The following is a 19,448-nucleotide window of genomic DNA, read 5'->3' as shown; positions in this document are numbered from 1 at the left end:
GCTTTTTTTTTTGTTCTCACACATTCAGCTTCTGTTTGGCGCGAGTTACACCCACTGAGTGTCTAGAAGACTGAGTGGCAGCATTAGCGTTCAAGTTGGATGCTATGAGAACACATCTAAAATGGGAGAAGGGTTATTGATCGATTGAAACCTGATTCCTGCTCCTTTGGGAAGTTGTTCCTAAGTGTTTGAGTTCAACTGCCTTTATTTTAAGCAGATTTTTTTTTTTTTGCATTTCCCCAACTAAAATCAGCCGTGTTTTAGCATGTTTTGCCACTCAGTCCCTTTGAGAGGCCATGTTCCTACAGGAAAGTGACATTGACGCATACTCTCTATGAAAAAGCACCCTGATTAAGCACAGCAGGGGATACAGGCTTCAGCAGGTTGCAGGGGAGGCTCAGTATCCTGGTCTTTCAAGATGCCCACAGGGTGCAGCTCAGTGATTTCAATGATTTTACCTTCCAGAGCACAGCTGAATGTTAAAGTCAGTCATTTCATTCAGCTTCTGTGTATCCTGTGGTCTGTATCACAAAGTATGATTTGAAGATTAGCTTGTTGGATTTAAGGTTTAAATGGACTTGATCTTTAATGGAATGTTAAACGACATGTTATTTTGGAAACATATACAGCAGCATGCATCTGACGGGAATCAGTCAGGTTGTCACAAAGTAAGCAAGAGAATCACATTAAGGGTGTCATAGTTAGCATTAGCATTTTTCCCATAGAAATGAATGAGCAGTCAAAAAACATGTCTGTGTGCGTGTATGTGTGTGTGTGTGTGTGTGTGTGTGTGTGTGTATGTGTATGTATGTGTGCGTGCGTGCACCTAACCTTAACAGAATACAACAGTTTTTACATTTTTTGATTGCAGTCATGGATTTGTAGAATATTCCATTTTTGGATCAGGAGTTGTTTTCCATATTATGTCATGCCACTGAATGAATTTTGCAGTTCATAGTGTGATATTATAAAAACATGAAACATGAAACAAAGCATACAAATTTCCCAAGAATTTCCTGGAATTCTGCTTAAATATCTACAACTGGACTACTGCTCCAGCATTAATGAAAAAAACATCCTAACATGAATATTAAGGATGATTGAAATCTAAGCACTATAGTGACTGTATGGCTCAGGCCTCATATCCATTTTTTTATCTGGAGCGATCAAAAGTTGTTCTTACTTATAGAATTAATGTCTCTTCCACATGTCAGTTGGTCAACTCCGTAGCTCTTCAGCTTGCTCCCCCCATTTGAAAATAGCATTTGCGATGAGACCTTCCCAAAATAAAAACACTTAAAACACCCAAACAACTTGCATAAACATGTTCTAGTTTAAATCCTGACAGTCACAAGAAGTTAACCGAAAACCAAACTGGTTTCTGAAAGTTTTACTTACACTGATATACAAATTGAAATTAACTAATTCCATCCATCCGATACCATCCATACAGTTGAAAGTCCATATCGCCAACCCCTGTTAGGAAACACCGAACAGGACTGCGGGCACTGGAACTGTATGTCCCTCCTTACAGCCTCTGGGGCTGTGTGTCCCAGCCAGTAAAACAGCACCTCATGCTTCTGTGTGTAGTCTATGCTGGGGAGCTGAATGGACTCCACTGCAACATTCGTGTATTTTCATTCGCTTAAACACACCTATGGAAATGAACTCTCATATTATGCTTTGAGGGCTTCCCATTTCAGAGAACCTGACTGGAGCATTGAGAAGCAGAGTTTATTTATAAATATTTATAAATATGGCAGCTGATCAGCAGGGAGGAAGTTGGCCAGTGCTTGACAGCATCTGCTTTCAGGATCGGTAAGAAGAACAATCGATCATTCATACTGGAGATTGCGGAGCATTAAGAAAGGCACCAACATGGATGCAGAATGACCCATTTCTGTATCATGCAGCTGAAGAGCTGTTGTCTTTGTGCTTTCTTTTTTTTTTCCTTGTGACACTTGCTGGGTCCGAGTGCTGCTACACGGGCAATCGTAAATGCGCATGGAGCTGCGCAGCTGCAGGCACAGAAGGCCGCTGGTGGAGACGGCCAGGAGAGAAACAGGAAGATTGAAGACTGCCCTAAGAGACTGAAGCACAAACGTAGCCCGTTGAAGAATGACTTCGTTGGTATGCATAGCTAGTGTCCGATGTCTGAAGCAATGTCTGAGCCTGGATCCCCACTGTTTCTCTGAATTAACCACGATTAGAATGATAATCGGCATCTGGGAGTTTTGGGGTGGGGGGCGTGCATTGGGAGGAGCCATACAACCACCAGAGCACACGCACATATCCGGGGGACTCTTCTGGGTGTTAGATGCTGCACCATTGTAGTAATCCATCTTCATCAGAGGTTGCTTCAGTGAGAGCCTCTCTTTCAGTCTGTGGTCAGATGCTCTATCAATGATTGCTACTATCACAATGTCCAAACAAAATCATTAATTTATTTAGCGAACTCTTTTGTCCAAAGCAATATATAATCGAGGAGCAGACAGCAGGATGAGCCCAGTCCCTGAAGCAATTTGGGTGAAGTTCCTTGCTCAAACAAAGGTGACACCACTCTGCCAAACCGTGGGATATAACTTGACAACCTTCCAATCATGGCCCCCTCTCTAACCCACACACCATCCCATACATATTCATTCATATATATAAATATAAAATGGGACACAGATAAAAACATCAAACAAGTATTTATTCATTAGGCTGTGGAGCAAGATTCTGTATTGCCTGTGTATATATGGACACCTTCTGGATCATTTTCGTAAAATACACAGGAACAGGTCAACAATGAAAGTGTGAGATAGTCCAAGTGAGGGCAGTAGATAGCCAATATGAGGCACAATTGGTTTAAACTATGAATCCAAATGTGAGCTTCGGGAGGAAGGAGCATGGAAACCTGGGACGCTTGAGCACCTGGGACAGGAGAGTCTGCTGTGTACATACACACACTGCAGCAGCAGTCAAAAGTTTGGTTATGTCAAGCCGCCTACCGAGGATGGTGACAGTGTCGCGTCGCATAATTTAGCCACCTGACCTAAATATAGCAGAAATGGTTTTACCAGAGTTAGACCAGAGAGTGAAGGAAAAGCATATGTGGGAATTCAGGACAGCTGGAAAAGCCCCCCAGGAGGGTGTGGAGGAGAAGGTAGGGTCTGCCGGTCCCGGGTGCAATTGGGGTTAAGGGCCTTCTTCAAAGGCCCAATGGTGGCATCATTGTTCACAGGATTTGAATCAGCAACCTTCTGGGTCCCAACCCATGGAGTTGCCCCCCAAACAAATTTTTATTTTATAATTTTTTTGCTCAGTGCATAATTTCATGTATGTTACTTTATAGTCCCGATGGCTTTATATTTATACAAAAATGCAGAGAATAGTACAAATAAACATTTCTAGGTGTGTCCAAACTTTTGACTGGTACTGCATGTGACAGAACAGGGTACAGGAAAATAGTTGGCTATGCACCTATACACATATACATACACTTCACAGGAAACAGGAAGAGAGCTAGCCATGGACACACAGACTAGGGGTGAGCTCACAGTAGGCTGTCTGTACCATGCCCCAGCACGGATTCTCATCTAAAGCCCTGATTTAAAAAAAAAAAAAACTAAATACATAAACAAGACAGCAAAGGAGTCACTTTGGTCTACGGCACAGATGCAGTGTTTGCTGGAAATTTGGGTGACGAGAGCTTCTAGGAACAACTGGATACAACACATAAAAAGTCTGAAATATTCGGTACAATATGTTCTTGTACATGCAGCCCGATTCAAGGAAAATTGCTGCACTGCCTACTCAATAGATCTCTAAGAGGGTCGTGTGTCATCGTGCCCAAAATCACTCCAAGTAAGCCACAAAATAAAGACATTAATCATGAAGTATATTGTGCTATGTGAGGGACATACTTCCTGTTAAACACAAGAAGTTGCATGGCGATGACAAAAGCACGCTTGGCCCCAGATCGTTAAGCACCATGTGAGCGCAGACCAGCGGAGGAGTGGGGAGGGGGGACAGTCGTGCCTGGGCATGGTACAAAGCAACCGGGCCAAGTGTGAGTACGCCCTAAGTGAAATGTCACAGATAGACTGCTGCAGAGGGAAGTCTAGCCAAAATCGTGGCATCAAATGAGACCACAGCAGAACAGCAGTTCTTCCAACTTATCACAGTCATTGATGATGAGTGATGAAAAACAGACTGATGACACCTCCATCTGCAAGCAGCAGAACATGTCAGTGCTGTGTCAGTGCTTTGTCAGTGCCCAGGGCCGCCAATATGTTACAAAACACCCATGGCCTTTTTTTTAAATATAAAAGACATACAAATGAAATTAATATCAAACATTATTTACAGAAAAGTTCTGTTTGTAAATGTAAATTTCCACATCTTCCACAAGTTTTATAAACAGTGTGTGTTGATTTCCTCTCCTGATGCAGTGCACTGGACTGTTATTCATGTCTGTCCACCACCAGTCACTGTGAGATGGATACACAGTATCCATGAAATCCCTCATTCCTTGTTTAAAAGGCAATTCTCCGAGTTCTGACCTAGTACTGCACACCCTCTGGATATGAATCTGCTCTAGGTGGGGCCCCGAATTGCTGCAGACCCCACAGTGGGGCAGAACTCTGGAGAAACGACGAATTGAGATATTTTCGTTTGCAAATTAGATTGTGATTTTCGTCTCTTGGTTCTTGAGCGATACATTTGTTTCTTCTTATTTTGCCTTCCATGCGATCTTTATGAAGATGGAACAGACTATGTGGAGATGCAGGTATATCAGTGTTTTGGCTTTGTCAGCTCATTCACCATTTATAAGAGGTCTCAAAGTGCCCGCCTGTGAAATGTTTATAATTTATTGTTACATCAGGTCTACAGATCAATCATTGCACAGAATAAAAAACAACTTAACACCATTCCGTTAATCTGTGGCAGCATTTCCAATAAGAAATGCCAATAAACTTAATCCTCATCTGCTCTTTAATGTAACACGTTTTTCTGCCCTCTCTTCCTGTAATGCAATATTGGAAAATATTGGACAATATAACGCAGTCCTGTGATTTATTGACGCTGCTGGAGAAAAGGGAGAGCTTGGTTTGATGTAACAGATCTGCCCGCTAATGCAAACGCGGCAGAATCCATATCGCATGAGAATAAGATCATACAGAGGTATGAATCATGATTGCAATTCAGTAAAAGAATGAGATCAAATAGTGATATGAATTGAGATTGAGATTCAGCCTAGAATGGGATTGCATAGGGTATGAATCAAGATTGTGATTCAAAACCAATTAGTCATGCAGCCCGACCCCAGAGACAATGAATAGGCTGGATTGTGTGAACAATGGCGAGTGTACAGCTAAGCCTGGCTAAGGCTCAGCCTAAACCTACGTTTAACATACTTTTGTTTGTGTATCTGTACACTATACCAGTGTAGTATGCTATATAGTATAGAGGGTAATATGCCTGTGCAATATACCAGGTAGGATACCAGTGTAGTGTACCTGTGCAATATATTATGTATTATACAAGTGTAACTTACCTGTTCAGTTTACTGTTTAGTATACCAGTGTAGTGTACCTGCTCAATATGGCATGCAGTTTAAAGTGTAGTTTACCAGGTAATCGAATTACAAGGCCGATGCACAACAGTAACCTGGTTATGTTGCTCCAAAACCATCTTTAAATTAGCCAGAATACATGAAACATAATGCTTCCCTGCAAAAATCATTTCACCTTTAAATTATTCTTGAACCCAAGACCACTTCCTTAGGTAATGAGTGGTTTTAAGGTTGTTAAATTAATTGGTTAAAATGTATATTCACTCCAGGAGTGGAACGATCAGTGGTGAAATGGCCCTCGGCAGTGAAACGAACCAGTGCTATGTAACAACAACCAAACCTTGTGGACAGATCTACTTATGACACTGGTACTCATACGTGTGTCTGTGTGTTTGAATGGATGATGCAGTGTGACTTGGGGACAGAAAAATTGTTTAGAAAATATCCATCAAAATCACAGATTTTGCTTCTTAATGTGGGTGAGGCTGGGGCCTCCCTCACATACTCATGCAGACAGTCGTGTAGTTTAACTGCTGCACTTTGGTTCCAATTCCTAGGTGTTATGAGACCAGGTGCACTGCCAGGTAAAGTATGAATGACAACAGTGAGAGGGCAGTGCAGGCCAGGTGCCCGCCCACGCTGACGTCACTCCCAGAAGGCTCTGCAGACTCGTGGATTGTGTCATCTGTAAAGCAAGAGAAAGCAAAAGCTGGTCAAAACCAGGAAATAGCTTATTACTGGATTACAAACACCCAACTCCTTAAAAGGAAAAAAAGGCAGACAGGCCACTCCCTCAATGAGAAAGAGCAGAGAAGACACGCTGGAAGGGTAAAGGCAGACAGGCCACTCCCACAATGGAAGAGTAGATAGGTGTGGTGACTTGTGTATATATTGCACACTGGCTGCAGTGTTGCAAGTTTGCTGACTGGTGATGTGAGGGGTGTGTCCCGGTGAGAGCGATGAGGTACACCAACACGTATCAGGACCCGCCTCTTCCCTTTAACTGGATGGGAATGTTGCCTGAGGGGGCGGTATACAGCTCCTCATCACCCGCAAGTCATACTCAGCCATGTGCCGAATGCAGTTGTGTTTGTGCAGTGCACAAGTCCAGTTGTGTGCAACTCTGTTGATCAGAGTCTGCCTGCTGTCCATTTCCTTTGTTGCAAACCCAGGCTTGTAACAATTGGCCACTCCCTCTTTTAGGCTGCTCCATATTCTAGGGCACTGCCTTAAGTGCAGGAAACAGACAAGCACTGGGGAACAGCCAGATCCTTAGCAACACATGCAGCCCCGCTTTGGCTAACGGGCAAGTGCTGCTGCTGATTGCAGGGTCTGACAGCATCAATTATCCACGACAAGCACTATTAAATGATATATATTGTGCTGAGCTACATAAGGCACCGTAATAAATGGGTACAATAAACACTACGGGACATGGAAGTGATTCATTTATAATAGAAGCCCACACAGAATAACAGAAGATCATGCAGCAATGTGACAGAAAACCTAAGTGACATCATGTAAAGTACAAGGTGACATTGTGTGTGTGTGTGTGTGTGTGTGGGGGGGGGGGTCCTCAGTATGAGTATGAGTTACAAAATTAGTGATACTGTGTTACAAGGACCCCTCCATGAATTGCTTATCGTGGTGGAAGAGTTTGTGTACCTCTGTGACTGTAGGAGCTATGGGGTTGGAGAACCTGCCTCTGGTAGGGTCTCACAAGGCAAACTGGTCATAAGCGAGTGGCCAGTCAAAATGCAATTCAAAAACCGCTATGAAGGAAACCAGTATCGACCGTGTAACCTCACCCAGATTAGGTCAGGTTGCTACCCATGAGGCCCAGCCAGGCAAAGCCCAAAGGAGTTACATGGGTACAGCCTCCTGTGGGCCCACCACCTGCAGGGGTGGCTGTGATGGCCCAGGGCATTCTGGATCAAGGGGCAGTCGAAGGGCCTTCACAGAGGGGGGAGGATCAGCACTTCCAAATCTGAGGTTATAGTTCTCAACCGGAAGAGGATGGATTGCCCCCTCCGGGATGGAGATGAATTACTGCCTCAAGCGGAGAAGTTTAAGTATCTCAAGGTCTTGTTCACGAGTGAGGGAGGAATGGAGCGGGAGATCGACTGGCATATCGGTGCAGAATCAGTAGTTATGTGCATGTTATACTGGTCTGCTGTGGTGAAGAGAGCTGAGCTGGAAGGCGAAGTTATCAATTTACTGCTTTATCTATGCTCCTACCCTGACTTCACAAGCAAGGGGTTGTGACCAAAATAATGTGAGTGTGAATACAAGAAGAAGGAATTAGCTTTTTTGCAGGGTGTCTGGCCTTGGGTAGGAGCTCAAAGTAGGGCTGCTGCTCTTCTGCATTGAAAGGATCCAGCTGAAGTGGTCTGGGCATCTATCTAGGATGCCTCCTGGACACCTCCCTGGGGAGGAGCTGCTGGCATGTCCAAGTGGGAGGAGATCCCAGGGCGGACCCAGGACATGCTGGAGTGTTAATATCTCTCAGCTGAACTAGGAATGCCTTCGTATTTCCCCAGAGGAGATGGTGAAGATGCCTGGGGAGAAGGAGGTCTGAGTCATCCCAGCTCAGACTACTGTCCCCATGCCCCAGACCTGGATGAGTGGCAGAAAATGGATGGATGGATGGATGGATGGATGGATGGCTGTCACAAGGAAGATAATTAGGAGTTAGGTGTGAATTTGATTGGAGAAATGACGGCGATATCAGTAAGGTCTTCAAAATCATACTAACCTCTTGGTTCTAATGAATTGTCACTGACATCAAATACGCGATCAGACCCTGCAGTTTTTACACAGCTGTCTGGCAAAAGCAGAAAAACAGTGAAATGAGTGAAAGCAGAAAGGGCAACAATGAAGAATAAACCCAAAACTTAACCCTAATCCCCAGACAAGCAAGCAACCTAAACATCAAAGCCTATCTAAAGTAAGATGCCATCCTGGAAGTAGCTGGTAAAATCATTGCTGAAGGCAAAGATCTCAGCACTATCTAAACAGAAGCAAACCGACCTCAAGAAGGATAAATGGCCTGAAGGTGGATGGATTTCCACATAAATTCAGAGTAGAGCCCAGAAATTAGGTATTGAAAGGAAGTACTTACTTGATGGTCGAACAAAGACTTTAAGCTTTAAACATGTCCTTTTTCCATTTCCAGCTGTGGTAGATGCTGCAAAAACACAAACACCTGTTGTCATAGCTGGAATACCAGCTAACAGTAGAATAAGGAAAAAACTGTTAATCTGGTAGCACATAATGTATATGAACTGGCTGCACCAGATTGTTACCTCTGCCCACTTCCTGCATTTTTTACTTAGATCTCCACAAAGCATATAGGATATATTAAACATGCTAAATCCTACATTAAATATGCTAAATTCTGCTTATGACAGAATGACATATGGGAGCTATCCCAAGAACCAGAGCTCAAATGCACTCCAAGGGAGTTCCAAACCAGTACAAGTAACACTGCACAGTATTGAGCGTAACTGACGCTTCAGCCAATCCTCACCAAATTCGATCTACTACTGTAGCACATGACTACAGATAGACCCTCCAACTTTGGTGCCGATTGGTTAATAGGGGCGCTACAGCCACTCTTAAAATGCTAAAGATACTTGTCACCTTTCCCTTCATCTCAGTCCATATTTTTAATTGCCTTTCATTTTAGTGCCATTTCACTCATAGACAATTATCAGACTTCATTTACTGTATAAGTGCGCTATGCAGTTTTTTTGCACATGTTAATAAATTGGCCAGCAGGTGGAGTCAGTGCTCCATTTCATAAATGCTATTCACTAGCTTAAGACCTTCTCCTCCAGATCGCCTGTTTGTTTTACAGTTGCTTATGTATATGTTGCATGATGTTTAAAATAATGCATCACAACTTCCTCAGAATGTGTCTGGCATGTTTTCCGTGAAGTCCTTCAAAATGCATGGACACCACAGCTGTTCCTGCGAATTGTATTTAAATTTTGTACTTTTCATTTCCAGTGGCAATGTCCTACATCACAGTATTTGCTAGTATTACTAAATGTAGGACCACAAATGCATACACAGGCTGCGTTGGCTAATGGAAACAGTCAAACTACAACACTGGCGACTGATTGCATATATCAAACTAGTAACATTGGAATAGACTATATTTGCCTTATTCAGATATCTTTGCTTGTGTAGTTGCCTGAGGAGGTTCATGAAGTATGTCTGAGTCACAACAGTTGTGATAGCACAACTGGCATACTATTCCATACAAGCGGCTAAAATCACGTCTAGAAGAGCAGTCTACAAAAAGCACAGCGAGTATGATTGTTCTGCTGTTATCTGGAGCACTCCCCCAACAGAGCAATGCTGTTCTGGATATACAAGACGGTCGAGTTCACACAGCCAGCATAAACAAAATTTTACCTGTAAGATCTGGACCAACCATATTAGGTAGGAAGGTGTCTATTTCTACATGCTACTCAGACCATCTGACCCAAACTAGACATTCCGCGGGGGGAGGTGTAGAACATTCTGTCCTATATCTGAGGACCTGTTAGGCCTAGACTCAAAAATCTCCATCCCGTTCCAGGATTATTTAGTACTGTCTGACTTTTTACTACATTGGCCACCAGTGACAATCAGAACTCCATTTTCCAACACTACTCCTGTACTGGTTCCACGCCTTGGATGACATTCCGACACTTTGGACCCTTCAGTTACTGCTTCTAGTTGCTAGTTGTAATTGTTTTTTATGTTCTTGATATCTGTATACCTGCTGCTAGATCACAGAAATTCCCCCCCCCCCCCCCCACACACACACACAGGAGAAGCTTTCCCGTAAAGCTTATTTCAATTGTCATCAGCATCAGATGTGAAACACTCACAGGCATAGCACCTTATACATTATGTCCCAGACATGGGAGCATGCACGTTAAATCGCACACTCACAGAGCAACGTACTCGTTAACTGACAGGCACAGCAGCACAGATGTTAACTCATAAACATGACACTGTACACATTAACTCACAGATACTGTCCCATACATGTTAATTCACAGACACAACACCATGCATGCGAATGCACAGATACAGTACCTTACAAGTTTATTCACAGACATGGTACCTTATACTTTAACTCACAGACATGGTACCGTTCACATTAACTCACAGACACGGCACCTTGCATTAAGTCACAGACCTGGCACAGTATAGTGAATTCGTCTACATGGTACCGTACACATTTAGTCACAGGTATGGTACTGTACTAGTGGCATAACATCAATGTCAAAACTTCAAGCCAATAGAACACAAAATGAAAAATATAAACCTGCAAGTTGTAACATTTTGTTTGCGTGAATATCCCACCCGCAAGCACAGAAAGATTAATTGCGTGCACATGTATCCTAATATCGCTCTTTTTTTTCTTCTCAATTGTTTCTTTTCATTCCCGATTTGATAGATATCCTCATGCACCAAACAGATCACCTTCTTCTGCTCTCTGCGCTCCACTGAAATTTTTGGCTCAAGTTATGCCATGGAGGTGGTTTGATAGTTTGAGGGTGGGCTCAATGCCGTTTCTCCATTGATGGTATTACACACCCGACACGATATTTACTGCAAATATGCAAAATGTTTAAACTATAAATAGTCTATATTTTTCACTTTGTGTTTTATCACTTTTGTCATATCAGTGTAAAGTCACTTTACACTGATGTGACACCATAATGTACACAATAACTCACAGACACAACACTGTACATAATTCACAGACACAGCACTGTACATAACTCACAGACACAGCACTGTACATAACTCACAGACACAGCACTGTACATAACTTACAGACAATACCTTGCATGTGAACACACAGACACAGCACTGTACATAACTCACAGACACAGCACTGTACATAACTCACAGACACAGCACTGTACATAACTTACAGACAATACCTTGCATGTGAACACACAGACATGGCACCTTATACTCTAGCGTACAGACATAGCTCCATACATACATAATCCCATAGCAGTGCATGTAGAGACATTGTTACTTACAGATGTAGTAGTACTCCCTGCCGGGTCGGAACTCAAAGCCCAGAGAGAATGGGGTGAAAAGCTGGAACTTCTCTGAGAACTTGAGAGGTGAGTGTGGCTGGTTGCACTCCCAGCGCTTGAAGCCCTTAGCAAGGTGCTCACAGACACTGTAGCCATCGTAGTTCACCATATAGAGCACGTAGTGCTCGGCACGATGGTCCAGCACCGAGGGTTCGTAGTACGGACAGAACACATCCAGGTAGTCGTTGATGCAAACGTCGATGTGATAGTCACCGTGCTGGAACCTGCCAGGAAAAGCAGGCGGAGGGTTACAGCATGTCACAGGGACTGATGGGTCACAGTCATGCAGGACCTCAGACCAGCGTCTCCCCCTGAACTGAAAGTGTGGCTCACAGACCTGAGTCTCTCCATGACTCGAGTCTGTTGTTGAACCACAAATGTGGCTCCCCGGTCTGTCCATACATGTTTGTACATCCTTGCAAGAGATTAAATGTTTGTACGAAAGCTCGATGTTCGTACGTAAGGTAAAAGTCACATGTATAGGACCTTGTATAAATCATGATACTCGTCTTTCAGAAATGTGTAAACTGCGATACTCGTCCACATAGAAACATTTGCACATGTGCACGCTTAACAGACTGTCTCATTCCCATTCTGTCTTTCTCTCTGCCCTTTTCCCTGGTTCATGTACCATTTTGTAGAAATGATTTAATAATGGCTTGGTACCTATTCTTGTAGAGTGTCTTATGAAAGGCACTATATTTAAATAAACTGAATTGAAATTACTATGCATATAAGTTTACTGTGCCTACAGAGTATTTGTTTTTATGATTATTGATTCCTTATTTCCTCCGGTGACTGTGACAGGGTTGGGATTGCAGCACAAAGCAGCCTCTGTGATTATTTGCTCGGAGCAGCAGACAGATTTATGGCATCGGTGATACGTCACGCGCATTATCCCTTTTAGAGTTTCTGCAGGTGCCAGTCGCTGATGAAATCACAGTGTAAAAAGCCTCTTCCTCAAGGTGGATGACGGCTCTCTTCCAAAGCCACCTTAGCTCCTCGTCATCTTGCCCTGTCACGGTCCCCTTGTTCCAGTCACTCTGTTGACTTGCTTGTTAAAGGTGAGAATTTCTGCTTCCTGACCATAATAATTAATATGATCCTGTGCTCATTATCTCTGGGGTTTTGTGAATGAATGACAAAGATGTCTGACGAGCTGCTTGTGTGCCCAGTCACACGGAGAGATTTCCTCTCCATGACAGTATGCCGGTTAATTGTATGCAGTTGCTTCTTAAGCAATCGCAACGAGCGAAACCTCCCCAGGTCTAACCACAGCGCAGCGGCCCTTTGTTAGTGGGGCAGATGGCATTCAGAGAAAAACACAGCACCTAAATAAATCCCCAGAAGTAATGACAGTGCCATTGTGCTAAAAATGACAACAAAGTTCACTTGCCTACAGAACTGCCAAAAATGTATCCTGTATGGGGGTGGGGGGGGGGGGGGGGCACCGTGTAGCTCAGTTGGTTAAGCCTCTGTGTCTGTGACCGGAAGGTCACTGACTCAGGCCCAGCCTCAGTATGTGTGTGGACCCTTAAGTAAAATCCTAACCCCCCAGCTCCCTGGCCGCCACAACAAGTGGCTGCCCTTCACTACCAGCCTGCTCTCACCAATGGAGCTGGGGGAGGCAAAAAAAATTATTTCCCTGTAGGGGTCAGTAAAGAGCATATTTCAAAAAATTACTGGTTAATTTGTATTTACTGGGAATTTCAAGATAAATGTCAACTGAACAGAAATAAGCAAGGTTACTAAAGGAACTGCTTTCTAACGAGAAGAATATTAGAGTTAGCCAAGGATGCCTGTACCTGTCTGTCTAACATCACATGCTATCACGTACAGTTAAGTAAGCTGTGCTCTCTGTAGGAGCCAGCTAACCTTCAGCATTTGCTGCTCAAAGTGCAGCTGCATCCTTGCTAAACATGAATCACGGATCTGGTGCAGGGGCAGAAGACCTGAGCGCTTCTGCAGCGTTAATCCTCCCATCCCTCATTAGACCTTTAAGCTGCTTAGTGTGTGTGTGTGTGTGTGTGTGTGTGTGTGTGTGTGTGTGTGTGGGTGTGGGGGGGCAGGTCCACTTAGAGCAGGGGTGGCCAATCTTACCAGCAAAGGGCCGGTGTGGATGCAGGTTTTTGGGGTAACCTTTAGGTCAGCCGTTCACACCCAGGTGTGAGGACTCTTCAGCCAATCAGTCCTCTAATTAGTAATCTAATTAGGGAGTCGCAGCAAAAACCTGCACACACACCAGCCCTTTCTGGGTAAGACTGGCCACCCCTGACTTAGAATCACTGAGTTATTTCCTCTGTAAGGAGCCCACTATGGGTGAAACTTCGATGGTAATGAACGGTGATCACTAAGTGAGTGAGTGTGCGGCGGTGAGCAGTGACCATGTCGCACAGTGGTGCAGAGATCATTCGGAGGCGTTGGACCAAATCCGCTGTTCGGCTCCTTGCAGGGATACCGGGGACCGTAAACACCCGGGTGAGCAGCCCAGTCCCTCAGCTGCTCCTCCTGACTGTAGATCCTTGCAGCAATGCGTAATATAATAACTCGACAGAGTGTAACTAATTGAATGATGATGATAATAAAAACAATAACGATAATGATGATGGTACTAATAATGGGGTAATGTTGCAATATAAACATTTAATGTAGTCTATAAATTTGCTACATTTTGAGAAGTAATTACATAACGCAGTGTAATTACATAATTACATAATACTACTTGAACAGACGGACACTGCTGCAAAACGACTGAGAGAAGTGTTAGAAATATATGTATACAGTTATGCTCTAGGGCAGGACAATTCTGCTGACATCCGGAGAGAAACACGATGTAATCTGGATCACATGACTGATCACCAACCCCCCGACATATATGAAGCTCAGTAAAAATACAAATTAAAATTAAAATGGTCAAAAATGAATAAAACTAAACTGAAAATGGGCCTGATTGTCCAACGGAGATCCATCTCATTACTGAAACTCATTTCACCTCGGATGACTGGGATGAAAACTCATTCAGACATCTAACACAACTGAACAAATGATATAATTACATTTTTTATGCATCACAAGATAATAATAATCTACTGTGCTGATGAACTTTTATAAAAATTAACGGGTTTTTTTTTTTAAATAATAATAATAAATTCTGAGTATTAAAGTGGTTTTGGGATTTTGCCCCTTGTGACTCCATGGAAAGGCCGTGGACTGTGCTGATTAGCTTGTTTTTTCCTGCAGTACTAAACCCAGAGATGGTAAGTAGGTACGACTGCGCAACTGATTGTTGAAGCAAATACCTAACCAGCCAATCATATGTCAGCAGCACAATGTATAACATCATGCAGACACAAATCAGGAGCTTCAGTTAATGTTAATGATAATAAAACAGGAGAATGGGGAAGAAAGGTGATTTGGGTAACTTTGAACATGGCTGGTGGTGTCAGATGGGCTGGTATGAGTGTTTCAGAAACTGCTGATCTACTGCGATTTTCACACACAACATTCTCTGAGGTTTACGGAGAAGATGCCAAAAAAGAAAAAAAAAATCCAGTAAAAGCCACGATCATGCAGGTGAAATTGTCGTGTTGATGGCAGATGTCTGACAAAAATGACTGGTTCAAGCCGACAGAAAGGCAACAGTAACTCCAAATAACTACTTGTTACAACCAAGGTATGCAGATGAGCATCTCTGAATGCACAACATGTCGAACCTTGTGTCAGATGGGCTACAGCAGCAGAAGACCACACTGGGTGCCACTCCTGTCAGCTAAGAACAGGGAGCTGAGGCTACAGTGACACAGGCTCACCAAAACTGGACAATGGAAGACTGGAAACATATTAGCTGCTCAGATGAGTCTTGATTTCTGCTGTGACGTTCAGATGATCTGGTCAGATTTTGGCATAAACAACACAAAAGCACAGATCCATCCTGGATGGACGCTGATTTAAATGTCACAGCCTGCCTGAGTATTGTTGCTGACCATGTCCATCACTATATGACCACAGTGAACCCAGCTGCTAATGGCTACTGGGTAACACACCATGTCACAAGCTTATATCATCTCAGACTGCTTTCTTGAACATGACGATGAGTTCACTGTATCAAACGGCCTCCACAGTCACCAGATATCAATCCAACAGAGCACTTATGGTATGCAGTGGAACAGGAATCATGAAGGTCCAGCTGACAAATCTGCAGCAACTGCATGATGCTATTATGTTATGATGGACCAAAGTGTCTGAGTTTTGTTTTAAGCACCAACCTGCCATGCAGTTATGCACACGCAGTTCCCTATCATACAGTGACTGACAGACACAGTGGCCTGCCATGCAGTTATGCACACGCAGTACGGTGACTGACAGACGTGGTGCCTTGTCATACGGTGACTGGTGGACACAGTTCCCTGTCATATGGTGACTGATGGATGCAATGCTCATTCATACAGTGACTGACAAATTTGGTGCCTTCATATGGTGACTGACATGGTCACACAATTACAGACACACACACTGGCCTGTGGCACATTTACAGACACACGCTGAGCTGTTGAACAGTGCTCAGTACCTCAGTACCTAGACCTTTCGATTTCCTTAATGCCAAAATTAGCGCACATTATTCAGTATTATTAAACCTGAGAAACCAATGCACTCTCACATAAAAATGTTCAAACCTATTTTTCCTCAAACAACTTCTCCGGGCCAAAGTCCCAGCACTGAATTAAAGCATGTTAAAATAGTCTCTTTTTCTTAAATGGCACCTCCTTTTCTGTTATATGTACAGTAATGCAATTCGCTGTACGAAATGTGGACTATTATAGCAAATCTGTAACCCCAGTCTGGGATAACAAACCACTGTCTCAGAGGCAGACTGGCTACAGGTCATTTGAGAGCAATTGCTACAGATGTCTTATAATGAAAGGGCAGTTTGCTGAGCATCAAAAACATTTCTAATACTTAACAACATGGAGAAAACTTGTGCACATAAAATGCAGCCCGTTCTGTCTTGCAACTTTAAAAATCTGTGTAAATTCCTGCCTTTTCCGCTTGTATTCTGCACCCTCTCCTCATATCCTCATACAGGCCACTGTATATGGAAAAATGTGACTATACAGGCCAGAATATGAAGGGAATTTCTCAGGTACCAAGTGTGGCGATGGAAAGCAGGCAACTGGGCCCTGGTGTCCTGCCAGGTAACAGCATTGATAGCGCAGTTTCCTGTGCATGGTGTCATTACCAAAGCATGTATGTAATGCATGGCTGATACAGCCAATTGCACTAAAGTTGCATGTGAAGATTTGTGAAGTCTCTCCCTGCGGTTTTCCTTAATTAGGTATCCAGTACATGGCAAAATATCACATCACCATAAACTGGTGCATAGACAACAAACTGGTTTATGCTCTTTGTGTCGCAGCGGGACATGATGGATGACAACCCGCTTGTGGCTGATGAATGGGTAACTTTATTTCTTAACCAAACTCAAAAATACAGGAAAGAAAAAGGATCACAGGGGGTCTAAACAAAAGCAGATAAACAACATGGGAACCATTCAGGACACACTTGAAAGCTGGGAAACACTGGGGCATCACATTGAAACACAGACAAATACACTGTAACACACATACAAAAGTGACAGTGAATCCAGGCAAGAGCAGGCACATATATACACAAAGGCAGGACAAGGGACAGGTATTGTGTGAACCATTACTAATTAGCCAAACACTAGGGCTAAGGGTTACAAGGAAGAGGTGAGGGTCAATAACAATCATATAGGACTCAAACACTAGGAGATATTAGGAACACAGAGTAACAGGATGGCCAGTGACACCTGCTGGTCAAATGGGGAAACAACACGCGAGGTAGGAACTGATCGTGACAGTGTGGGTATGTGCCCTGTGATGGATTAGCCAGCTGCCCAGCATGTCCTCTACCTTAGATACTATGCTACCTGGAATAGGCTCCCAGTCTGGAGCAGTTTCAAGCTCGATGGATGAATTGATTTATGCATATTATTATTACTTAAAAATCAGATCTTTCATACAAGTTAATGACTAATTTACGCTGCATGGTCGATAATCTGAAATTCCAAGCAAAGTTAATATAAAAAGCATGTCGGTGTTCAAAACAGATTTAATGCTTTGCTAGATATTTTGAGATTTCCCCCCCCCCTACTTTTTATAAATTAACGTGGTCAGAACTTGTCACGTTAGGGTGAAAGTTACAAGTCGCACCAAAATAACGGGAAGCTGAGTTTCAGGCAGAGCTGCTTGGGTCCCTTACCTGGGGTTGCTGCGGTTCCAGTAGACGGCATAGCGATCTGCCACCTCCTGGCTGGACAGCTCCCGGCTCAAAACGCACATCAAGATGAGCAGAAGCGCGGCTGCCATCGCCTCCACCCGCAGCATCACGCAGCAGCGGTGTCTGTCACTTACACCGGCGCATGTGTCACTTTTCCCCGAGCATTTATCTGCAGCCGCTACAGACGAGGACTGCGCGAATCGGGACTAGTAATACTCGTTTTACCGAGGGACTGTAAAGAAGAACCGATGTTCTGTATTTAATTGTAATTTAAGTCATAACGGTAGAAATTTGCAAAGAGTCGTAAAGCCCCCAAGAAAAATTAAGTATGAAAAGGCGCCTACAGCAACAAGCAGATCCCTTTATGATGTTCCTGGCAGCATGGCACCCTAAGGATGCAGCCAAGCCTAAACTACAGTGCCGATCGGGGAGTAGCGTTAGCAGGGAAAAACATTTTCCAGAAAACCGTTACTCCGGTTGACTCCATACAGAGACGTTTGCTTGCACGAAAAACGCACCAGTGTGAGAATAAAAATAAAATAATGCGCATCGCCTTCGGTGAGTGGCGGTGGGACCGGATCCCTTCCGTCGGAAACTTCGCACCGACTGATGAGGCGGAGAGCCGGACTTTGTAGCGCTTCTTCCCATTCAGAGGATGGGGGAGGAAACGCGTGTCCGCCACATGGAGCCGCCTCCCTCCTCTCATGTGCGGTATGTATGAGCTCCAGCACTCCGGCAACTCAGCGAGGAAAAGAACAAAATGACCGGCCATCCGTGAGACTTCGTGGAGAGCAGATGGGGGCAGTCGAGCCACAGGACGCCGGCTTCATGCCGCCGGTGGACACCCATAGCCCCTCCCTGACAGGTCCTCCCCTCGCACAGATATCAGCTTATTCACTGCAGTAATAAGGACATGGGCCACTGACACGGCTTCCCCGCTTCCACATCTTCTTCTGCCACTTCATTAATAAAAGTTGCTGGGACATCACACGCCAGGTCCGGGATAAGACCCTATATGTATATGGATATATGTGACTGTACGTTATTCCTTTGGCACTTGTAAAAACTTCTCTCTTTTAAAGAGGTCATACTCTTCTCAAAGGCAGAATTTAATATTCGCGTTTTATATAATTCATATTAATTTATTACTTATAATTATGACCATTGTTAGTAGGCAAGGAAGTGGATAGAATTAACATTTTTGAAGGCTGAAACATCAGTCATCTTGATGTTTCCAGAGAACTTGCAATCTCCTGCAGATTCAGGGGAATCTCAAGTCAAAATACTGGCAAATGAAGCTGTGCCTGTTCGTTAACGTCATTTTGTTTGATCAATACAGAGAGTTTTCTGTCAAGAATAGTACAATAAAATTTGAACATGAAATCAACAAATCACTAACCTTCTTGAAAGTGTGTGTTTGTTAGGATTATGTCGTGCGTACAGTTATAATTAATGTGCTATTGGGTTCAAAGGCG

At 43.6% G+C, this 19,448-nt stretch overlaps 1 protein-coding gene across 1 annotated transcript; it reads right to left on the bottom strand.

Moving 5' to 3' along the window:
• Positions 1-3,659: 3,659 nt before the first annotated feature.
• LOC125746907 (ephrin-A5-like) lies at positions 3,660-18,729 on the bottom strand. The gene is made up of 5 exons (XM_049021524.1): positions 17,956-18,729; positions 11,617-11,900; positions 8,682-8,747; positions 8,316-8,384; positions 3,660-6,245 (listed from the first exon to the last, which is right to left on the bottom strand). Exons 1-5 carry the CDS (start codon positions 18,078-18,080, stop codon positions 6,121-6,123), a joined length of 669 nt encoding a protein of 222 aa, XP_048877481.1. The 5' UTR covers positions 18,081-18,729; the 3' UTR covers positions 3,660-6,120.
• Positions 18,730-19,448: the final 719 nt, after the last annotated feature.

The sequence above is a fragment of the Brienomyrus brachyistius genome, chromosome 7, assembly GCF_023856365.1.
Source record: "Brienomyrus brachyistius isolate T26 chromosome 7, BBRACH_0.4, whole genome shotgun sequence".
In the NCBI taxonomy this organism is placed as follows: Eukaryota; Metazoa; Chordata; class Actinopteri; order Osteoglossiformes; family Mormyridae; genus Brienomyrus; species Brienomyrus brachyistius.
Note: the sequence above shows the minus strand (reverse complement) of the source record. Positions and strands in the feature narration are given on the sequence as shown.

Excerpts from the sequence above, each read along its gene's own strand:
- LOC125746907 (XM_049021524.1), bottom strand. The coding sequence starts at position 18,080 with ATGCTGCGGGTGGAGGCGATGGCAGCCGCGCTTCTGCTCATCTTGATG. Across the intron at positions 11,901-17,955 it reads TGGAACCGCAGCAACCCCAG|GTTCCAGCACGGTGACTATC; the intron begins GTAAGGGACCCA and ends TTTTCCTGGCAG. Across the intron at positions 6,246-8,315 it reads CAATTCATTAGAACCAAGAG|ATGACACAATCCACGAGTCT; the intron begins GTTAGTATGATT and ends CTTGCTTTACAG.